The sequence below is a fragment of the Erithacus rubecula genome (assembly GCF_903797595.1).
Source record: "Erithacus rubecula genome assembly, chromosome: 14".
NCBI lineage: Eukaryota > Metazoa > Chordata > Aves > Passeriformes > Muscicapidae > Erithacus > Erithacus rubecula.
The window spans coordinates 18,337,393-18,347,463 of record NC_136666.1 but is presented as its reverse complement, the minus strand read 5'-3'; the positions used below and the strand labels follow the sequence as shown (position 1 = coordinate 18,347,463).

At 47.9% G+C, this 10,071-nt stretch overlaps 1 protein-coding gene across 2 annotated transcripts in view; it reads left to right on the top strand.

Moving 5' to 3' along the window:
• Nucleotides 1–1,679: 1,679 nt before the first annotated feature.
• ITGA11 (integrin subunit alpha 11) overlaps nt 1,680–10,071 on the top strand; it is a 39,906-nt gene continuing 31,514 nt past the window's right edge. For both annotated transcript variants that reach the window (XR_013775900.1, XM_079318275.1), the window contains exons 1-2: nt 1,680–1,837; nt 6,093–6,204. Coding sequence is in view for 1 of the 2 variants with exons in the window: in XM_079318275.1 (XP_079174401.1) it covers nt 1,786–1,837; nt 6,093–6,204 (164 nt within the window). In the remaining variant the exon portion in view is untranslated. The remainder of the gene's footprint in view (nt 1,838–6,092; nt 6,205–10,071) is intronic.

Below are 10,071 nucleotides of genomic sequence, written 5' to 3'. Positions count from 1 at the left end.
AGTCAGGATCAAGGAGCTGCTGCAGGAACAGCTGGAGCCTGGAAAAAGTGAAAAAATCTGGAAAACCTCCTGAGATAACGCCAAAAAAATAGGGAAGTCGGGAATGCAGAGAGATGAAAGCACAAAATCCCCTGGGATTGGAGGAGCTGGGATTTGGATCCAGGGATTCCCTCCCATGGGGAAGGATGAGCTCCCATTCCATGATTCCATGAGGAATTCCTGTTTTCCAGAGGCTTTTCCAGAAAAACAAAAGCTTTTGCTGGATGCAGGGGTCAGCTGGGAGGACACAGCCTCCTCCTCCTCCTCCAGGGTTTTTGAGGAGTCATCCAAGGATTTTAATCTGGGAAAAACACGGGATCTTCCCGTTGGGAATGGTTGATGTAATTCCCAGATTCTCATCCAGCTGAACTCATTCCCTGGGATGAAACATTCCCTGTTTTCTCCTCCCCTCTCCCAGTTTTCCCTCTATATTTACCCCCAGTTTTTCCCCCTTTATCTCCCAATTTCTCCCTCTTCTCTCCCAAATTTTCCCTTTTTTTCTTCCCAATTTTCCCCCTTCTTTTTTTTCCTTCCTAGTTTCCTCCCCCTTTCTTCCCAGTTTTTGCCCCTCTCTTCTTCCCAGGTTTTCCCCACATTTTCCCCCCCTTTTCTCTATTTTTCTCTCTCCTCTATCCCAGTTCCCCCCTTCTTTTCCCAGTTTTCCCTCCTTTTCCCCAGTTTTTTCCCTCTCCTCTCTCCCAGTTCCCCCCCCCCCACTTTATTTTCCCTGTTTTTCCCCCCAGTGTTTTTCCAGCTTTCTCCCCTTTTCTTTCCCTATTATTCCTCCATATTTCCCTCTCTTTCCCCCCTTTTTTCCCCCCATTTTTTCCCTCTCCTCTCTGTCCCGGTCTTCCCGGTTTTTTTTCCCAGGGGAGGTGACCCCTTCCAAGGTGAGATCCCACCGGGAGAGGCTCGGGATTCCAGGTGGGAATTCCTGACTGGCACAATTAATTCCAGGTCGGAATTCCCGGCTGGAATCTGCTCCCTAAAGGGTGGCACAGCCTGGAGGAGGCTGAGCCCATCCCATCCTTTGCTGCTGAACCTCATCCCAGGATTCCAGGCTGGAATTCCCGGCTGGCACAGCCCTGATCCAGGTCAGAATTCCAGATGGACACAGCCCCGATTCCAGGCTGGAATTCCCAGTTTGTACAGCCGATTCCAGGTCGGAATTCCCGGCTGGCACAACTGATTCCAAGTTGGAATTCCTGGTTGACACAGCTCTGATTAAAATTCGGAATTCCTGGTTGGCACAGTTAATTCCAGGTGGGAATTCCCGTCTGGCACAATTAATTCCAGGTCGGAATTCCCGACTGGCACAGCCGATCCAGGTGGGAATTCCTGGTTGCCACATCCCTGACTCCAGATCAGAATTCCCAGCTTGTACAGCTGATTCCAGGTGGGTATTCCCGGCTGGCACAGCTGATTCCAGATCAGAATTCCCGGCTGGCACAGCTGATTCCAAGTTGGAATTCCTGGTTAACACAGCTGTGATTAAAGTTCGGAATTCCCGGCTGGCACAGCCGATTCCAGGCTGAAATTCCCATCTGGAATCCGCTCCCTAAAGGGTGCCGCTGCTGGAAAAGTCCGTCCCCATTCCCATTTTTTCCCTCCTCCCAGTTCCCCTCGTCCCTCCCACTCCCTCCCAGCGCTCTCCCGCTGTCAGGGAGCCGGGAAAAGCTCGGGATAAGGGAAGGGGTCTGGGATAGGAGCTGCCAGTCCCGCCGATGCTCGGGAGCCGGCGATTCCATGGCCATTCCCAGCGGGATTCTCCTGGCCTGTTCCCTCTGCCTCCTGCCCGGTGAGTGCCCATCCCAATCCCCCCAAAAAACCGGGAATGGCTTGGGAAAAGCGCTGGGGAAACCTTGGAAAAGTTTGGGAGGGAGTTGGAGACTGATGGAAATCGTGGAATTCCCGGGAATATACCGATTTCTCCTCGGTTTTGGAGAGGGATTAATCGGGATAATCCCAAAGGATCGGATATTGGGGAAAAAGGAACGTCCCTTTTCCCTAAATCCAGTTTTTCTGCGGTTTATCCCGTCAGAAAACCGGGAATGGTCGTGGTTAAATTTAGGAAAACCTCCCTTTTCCCAAAATCCAGCTTCTCTGCGGTTTGTCCCGTTAAAAAAAAAAACAGGGAATGCTCGGGGTTAAATTTAGGAGAGGCTTTAGGCGGAGTTTAATTCCAGGAGCTGATCCTGCGGCTTCTCCGGGGGGCTGGGATGGATTTTTCGGCTTTTTTTTCCCCAAGTTTTTCCCTTGGAAAAAAAGCGACTCCTCATTCCTGTTTTAATCCCATCTGGAATCCACCCGCCAAAGTGGGAGGAAAACGGGAAAAAACGGGGGGAAAATCGGGGGGGAAAAAAATCTCTTTTCCCCACTGCCAGGAGCTCGGCCACCGGCTCGCGCCTCCTCCAGCTGCAAACATTCCCAAACTTCCTGCTGGAAAACGCGCCAGGCTGCTTGGGGTTTTTATGGGATTGGCGCTTTTTTGGGATTTTTTTTTTTCTTTCTTTCTTTCTTTCCTTTTCTGCCGGGGGATCCTTTCAAGGCAGCCGCGGCCGAGCTGCTTTTCCTGGAATAATTGGATCCATGTGTGGATGAAGGGATGGATGTGGGGCTGCGGCTCTGGGATGGGATGTTGGAAAAATCCCGGGAGCTGACAGATTCCCGGGAAATTCCCCCGTGGACACGGGGCTGCTCCGTAAAGGGGGGGTTCTGGAAGGGGGATTTGGGAATTCTGCCTTGGGATGTGTGGGAAGAATCCCTAAATTTGCTTCTTGGGATGAAACATTCCTTGGTTTTCCCTCCTCTCTCCCATTTTATTTTCTCCATCCATGGATGTTTCTACGGACAGAAATTCCATAGAAATTCCCCCATGGACACGGGGCTGCTCCATAAAGGGGATGATTTGGGAATTCTACCTTGGAATGTGTGGGAATAATCCCGAAATTTGCCCCTTGGGATGAAATATTCCCTGATTTTCTCTCCTCTCTCCCAGTTTTTCCCCATCCATGGATGTTTCTATCCACGGATTTTCCTCCAGGAATCCCCACCCTCGAGAGTTTCTGCCTCTGGAATTTTTTAGATCCAGAGGTGGCATTTTGTGCCCGCAGTGGATTTCTGTCCCTGGATGTTCCTGGATCCAGGGATTTTGTGGGAATTCCAGAAGCACAAGGTCCTGGTGTAGCAAACCCCCTCCGGAGCAGCTTCCCGGGGATTTTGTGGGAAACCAGGAATGTTCCAGGATAACTGAGCTTCTGTTCACCCCCAGCATTCCCGGGCTTCCCATCCAAATTTTCCCTAATAGCTGATGACAAACTCTGGCTTGAGATGAAAACCGGGAACTCTCAGCATTCCCTCGGATTCCCGGGAATTCAAGACCACCCTGCTGCTTCCCGGAGTTTTTCCCCCAAATATCTTTATTCTTTAAAAAATTTTCCTTGTTCAGAGCAATATTCCCCCTCCAGGAATTCAGCAGTGCCAGAATCCAGAGGAAAAAAAAAAAATCTTAATTTTCCTGATCAATAAAAACGGGGATATTCTTCCAGAGAATCAGAAAACTTTGGAGCAAAGGCAGCAAAATCCAGCCCCAAATTTTCATGGGAGCAGAACCAGAGTTGGGAATCGTGGAAAAGCTTCCAGGCACTTCCCAAAATTCCTTTTCCAGCTGGGAACCCCAAAGGATTCAGGCAGGGTGGTTCCCCCTCTTTTTTCCCCTCCTTTTTCCCTCATGTTCCTCCTCCAGTTTTTCCAATTTCTCCTCCCTTTTTCCCAATTTTTCCCCCCATTTCCCTCCATTTATTCTCCCTTTTTTCCCAGTTCCCTCCCCACCTTTTTTCCAGCTTTTCCCATTTTTCCCCAGCTTCCCCCCGCCCTTCTCCTTCCCAGTTTTTCCCTCTCCTCTGTCCCAGTTTTCCCCCAGTTTCCCCACCCAGTGCCAAAGCCTTTGGAATCATCCCCATCCCAGAAATTTCCCTTCCAGGATATTTTTTAAATCCTGATTTTTATCCTGGCAGGAAAGGTGGATTTTATTCCCATTCTTCTTTCCCGAAGATTTCCTTGTTTTCCAATATTTTTCCTGACAGGAGTCAAAAGTTTGGATGCTCCAGAAGCATCCAAAGAAAAGGAGGAATTTGAGGCTTCCTGCCCTCAGAATTCCAAGGAAAACCTGGAGCTTTTGGTCACTTTTTTGGGGCAGTGACATCATTCCCAGCAGGAAAATCTCTCCCAAATCTCCTGGATAACCTCTTCTAAAATTCCCACTTGGAATATTCCCAATATTTATTTCATTCCTTTCTTTTTGTCAGAGTTTCAAGGTTCCATCCATTCCTTGGAATTTTCTCACCTGGATTTTTTTGCTTCCCTGTGATTCCAGCTCTTCTCCCTGTTCCCCCAGAGATTTCCCATTTCATGGAATATTTCTGGTTTTTTTGGAGGATTTCTATTCCTTTTCTAGAGTTTTATCCAGAACTGCAACTCCTAAACCATGGAATAGGATTCTCCAAATTTATTCCAGTGTTCCCATTCCCCAAAATCCTCAGTTTGGGGGGATTCTGCAGTGCAAAATCCAGGAAAATTAAGAGGAAAATCCATCCCATCCTCTCCAACACTCCCTCTGCATCCCAGACACTTCCAGGTCTTGGAATACAAAATTCCCCAAATTCCCTCTGATTCCCCCTTTCCCATCATTCCTTGGCCAATCCCAGCTTCCCTCTCTCCCGAGGTTTTCATTTCTCCAGGATGTGAAATGAGGTCAACTCTCCACAAAATATCTTGGCTCTCATCCCCGTCTCCCTTTTTTTTTTTTTTTTTTTTTTTTGGTTTTTTTTTAATCCCAGCTTTCTAGAATTCCTTTCTGGAGCTTTTGGAAGCTCCTTCTCCTCGGAATCCGTGACCATTCCCTGCTTTGTTTCCAGATTTGTTCCCAGGATTCCAAACATTCTCTTTACCCTGACATTCCTGTCTATCCAAACATTCCCAAGCTGGATTTTTCCACCCAGGAAGTGACAGTGCTAAATTTTCATGCTGACAGCTCCTTTATATCCCGAGAAATTCCAAACTGAGCCTCCCATCCCTGTCCTGGAGGAGGATTCTGAGGTTTTTCTTGGAATGAAGCATCCAGCAGGATTCAGGGAATCCAATCTGGGATATCCTGTTATCCACATCCACCCTGCTGCTCTATTCTGGAATTTGGGATGTGCTTCCCATGTGCATCTCCAGCATTCCCAAAATTCCCACTCCTGGGGGGATTCCCGATTTCCCAATTTCCCACCTGGATCTGATTCCTGGCACAGGGAGGAGCTGCCAGAAAATTCCTTTAATTTTGCTCCAGGGACAGGAAATTTCTCTGGAATTTTTCTCCTGTGAGCACCAGAATCCCAGGATTGGGGTGCCAGGACAGGAATCTGCTCCCACTGTTCTGTGGGTTTCCAGAGGATTCACAGGGAAAGGACTAATCCCAAAAATCCCACTTGGAATTCCATCCTTAGGGATATCCCTGTCCAGAGCTGCCTCTCCTACTCCCACAGGGAATGGCAATCCCAGTTTTGCATCTTTGGGAAAACCCTTGGGAATGGCCAGGATCCCTTTTCCATGGATCCCATCCTGTGATTCCTTATGGAATTGCTAAATCCAGCCTGGCTCATCCCTGGATTCCAGAGGCAGCAGCTCCTTTCTCCTTCCCATTCCCATCCTGGCTCCAGGGAAATCCCAGGATGAGCTGTTGAGGGCTGAATTCTGGGAATTCCAAATCCCAAATGAGCTCCAAGGGCTGGGAGTGGAATTTTGGGAAGCTGCAGGTGAGGCAGGGCTGGAATGTTTTGGAATTTCCACCCTGGCTGGGATGGGAATGGGATCAAACCATCCCTGGAGCATCCTCAAAAAACTGGGAGCAGCTTTGGGATGGGCAAGCTCGGAATCCAACCCCAAGCAGGGCTGGGATTGCAATAATTCCCTTCTGAAATTTGGGAATTCCAAGCTGGCTGTGTGGAATTGGTGTTTTCCAGCTTTTTGGCTGATGGATCCTTCCCTTTTTTTTTTTTCCCCCCCCCCAGGATTTGGGAATTCCTTCAACATCGACACCGCGAGGCCCCAGATCATCGCGGGATCCAGGGAATCTTTTTTTGGATACACGGTGCAGCAGCACGACATTGGAGGGAAGAAATGGTGAGTGGGATCTGGAAAACTGGGAATTCCAACAGGAATGGCACCAACCCATCCCAAACCTCCTCCAGAATTCCCAGTTTGGGGCGGGAATTGCTGTGCCAGGGTGATGTTGATCCTGGAGGTGCTGAACGAGGGAAAGATTTTCCTGGAAAAAAAAGAGGAATTTTAGGTGGGATAAGGGAATATTGGGAATTTGAGAAATGTGGGTGTAGCTCAAGATTCCTTGGAGCCCCTCAGGCTCTGGAACAGCTGGAATCACATCTGGAATTCGGGTCCAGGCCATTGTTACAGTTTCCATGGGGCCTGGAGAATAGATCCATGGGGAATATCCATTGGGAATGGTTCAGGTTTGGGATTTTGGGCTGAGTTTGGCTGATCCCAGGACCAGTGCCAGGGATGAATCCAGGGGGATTCCAGGCCTGATCCTGGGGCCAATCCCAGGGAATCCCACCCAGATCTTTGGTGCATTCCAGGAGCACATCCAGATGCTCCAAAGCCCATGGAATTCCCTGGAATTCAGGATCTGCCCCCAGGTGGATGAATCCAGGCTGAATCCCATAATTAATGCTGTGGATACTCCTGGAATTCCCAAATCTGACCTTTTCTAATTTTGGAAAACCCTCCCGTATCCTGAACCTGAGATTCCGATTCCGTGGAATTTTGGGAAGTTGGGATCTCCCTTTCCATGGCTCCCATTTTCCACCAGGACTGGGAGTTTTTCCCATTGGAATTGTGCATCCTATGGAAGGGGTGATGCCTTGGGAATTCAGTGTCTCCCAGGATTCCTGAGCTCTCTGAAGGGAATTGCTGGAAAATCCCAATTTTGGGAATATTCTCATTTTATCCATGGGAGCTGGTTCAGCTCCATCCCAGCTGAGGGGCTGAAATTCCCAGGATATTTGGGATCTCTTATTCCATTTTTCCGTGCCACCACCCCCGCTGGGGTGGCCAAGGGCCAAATTCTCTGGAAACTGGGAATTTTTTCCTGCTTTCCCAAGCAGGACACAGGAGCCAAGCCCATCCCTGGCTTCTTTTCCCAACTTTTCCCAACTTTTCCTACCAACATCTGCAGGATCCACCTTTAGTTTTTCCTTCTGTTGGTTCCTCTGCTTGGAAAAATGGATTTTTTCCAGCGGGATCCTCTGGATGGACACGGACATAAAAACTCAGGGATCTGCAATTTAGCAGGAAAAAAAATCCAAGGAAAAATATGGACACAGCTAAAAATGGAGAAATCTGGGAGCAAACAAAAACCTCTGGAATAAAAACCATGGATGTGCAGAGGGAGCTGGATAAGAATTTTGGGATCTGGAGAATTCCAGGAACTGGCAGGACATGGAATGAACGGGAATGTTTTGACCCCAATCCCATCCCAAAGAATTCCACAAAATCCCCTGGAATACAGCAGAGATTTCCAGCTGCCAAATTCCAAGTGCAGAATCTGAGGATTTTGGCACCTCTCCTTCCATATGAGGAATATTTTTCAATATTTCCTTCAATATGGGGATATTTTAATGCTGCTTTTGGCTGCTGGGAATTGTTTGGGAATGGATTCCAAGAATTTCTTGTTTATGTTTTTTTTTTTTTTCCTTATAATTCTAAAGGAATATTGGGGTGGCTCCGAAGAGATTTTGATTTTCCAGGTATTTTTGAAAGTGGGGGATTTTCCCCTTCTCCAAACTTTTCAAGGAACCACCCAGACTCATGGAAGCGCATCCCAGAGACCAGAAAATCCATGAGGAAAAAAATCAAATTATTAAACTCCAGGGGAAAAAAAAATTCCACTTGGATATTTAACGCTGGAAAAATCTCATCCATGTGGGATTTGATTTTGCTCTGGCATTTTCCAGAGCACTGAGGGGTTTCCAGACCTCCCTTTCCACACTTTTTCCATCTTTTCCATGGAGCTGGAGGCGCCTTGTCCAAGTGGGAATGGAAAAGATGACAACAGGTGCCTGGAATTCATCCCAAAAAACACCAGAGCTCCGTGGAATGGCAGATCCTGCTCCTGCAGGCAGGGAAAGGAGCACCTGGAATTATGAGATTGGAGCATTCCCAATGTCCAAACTGGGGTTTTTTGGGAAAAAATGGGGAAATGGGGGCTGCCTGCACTGCTTGGACAGAATAGAAATAATTTTGGGATAAGGAGGGAGAGAATTTCTGGGAGGATTGAGGGGGATTTTGGAGGATTTGAATCCCTAATCTAGGCAGGTTGGATTTATTTGGGAATAATGAGCAGAATTCCCACGAATGGGATGTGTATCCCATGGGAATGGGAGCTCCTGGATGTTTGTGACAAACACAGCCTGGGATCTCATGGAATTTTGGGAGGAATCTTCCTGGGGAAGATTCCAAGAGTAGGGAAAAAGGGGGAAAAATTTCCTTTCATCTTTCATCAGCTCCTTCCAAGCATTTGTGCTTCCCATCATTCCAGGAGCTGTGGCTGGAAAATCCCAGAGCTCCTTTTCCAAGGAATCCTGGAGAGAGGAGCCCCATTCCTGGAAATTTTGGGGTTCTGGACATTTTCCCTATCCCAACCTCATATCCCAGGTGTCCAAAGGAAAACTCTGATCCCAAAACTGTTCCAAGGAATTCTGGAGAGGGGCAGGGCTGGTGTGGCTCCAGCTGTGAGAAATCCATAACCAAATCCCAGAAAAAGGTGGATAATGGGAGCAAAGCCAGGCTGAGGAACTCTGGAATACTGTGGGCAGCAGGAATGCCACATTCCCATTTTTCCTGGTGTTATTTTTCCCTCTTTTCCTGGTGTTTCCAGGTGAGGCCTCCCCATAGTTCTTGGCTCTGCCAGGATTTTCCATGGAGCTATTCTGGGATCTGTGGGATCTCCAGCTTCCCTCTGAGATTCCCAAGAAAACTGGGAATTTCCCAATCTCCCATTTCCACCCCAAACAAACCCTTCCCTCTCAGAAGCATCATTGATTCCCAGATTTTTTTTCCCCCAGATTTTTTGCCATCCCCCATCCCTGGAATGTTCAAATCCAGCTCACAGCAACCTCTGGAAGTGGGGCTGGAATGACCCAAACCATTCCACGATTTTCTTAAAAAAGAGGCCAAAAAGAGGGAAAATCCCCCCAAAAAAGCAGGGAAGAGGGTGGGCTGCTCCAGATGCTGCATCCAGGGGTGGGAGGGAGAGCTGGGAGCAGACATTATGGAATTCTCTGCATTTCCACAAAATATTCCGAGCGCTCCGGCGGCGGCCAAGCCACGGGAGAATTCCAGCCAAGAAAACCTCTGGCAGGAGCTGGAAAACAGAAACCCCTGGAAGTGTTTTTCCAGATCAGCACAATTCTGGCTTTCAATCCAGCCAGAGGATTTTTCCCTCTTTCTTTTTTTTTAATTTTTTATTTTATTTTTCCCCTCCTCCTTTTCCCTTTGACTGTTCTCAAATTGGGAATATCCAGGATCTGAGCCTGAAGGTCTTTCCCACCTAAACCATTCCATAATTCCCAGATTTTTGAGCCTTTCCCAACCTGCAGGCATGGACACACTCCCAGGATTCCCAGAAAACTGGGAATCAGGACCCAGCCCTGGGCTTTGCTTGGAGAACACATATTAGGATATTCCTGCTTTTCCTTTCCTTATTGTTTTTTAGGATAAAAGTTCAAATCCAAACAGCTCAGAGCAGTCAAAGCTTTCCCCACTTAATCCCTGGTTTTTTTCCCCTTTGTTTTCTCCAGGAGCAGGGAACAGAGAGGGAGGCAAGGCAGGAATTGTTTGGTTCTGATTTTCTTTCAAAGCCTTTTTTTTTTCTTTTTTTTCTTTTTTTTTTTTTGCCAAGTTGTGACACAGGAGCTGCTTCCCTCATGGGAATCCAAGGAAAAGTCAGGAATTTTGGGATGATCCCAGAGT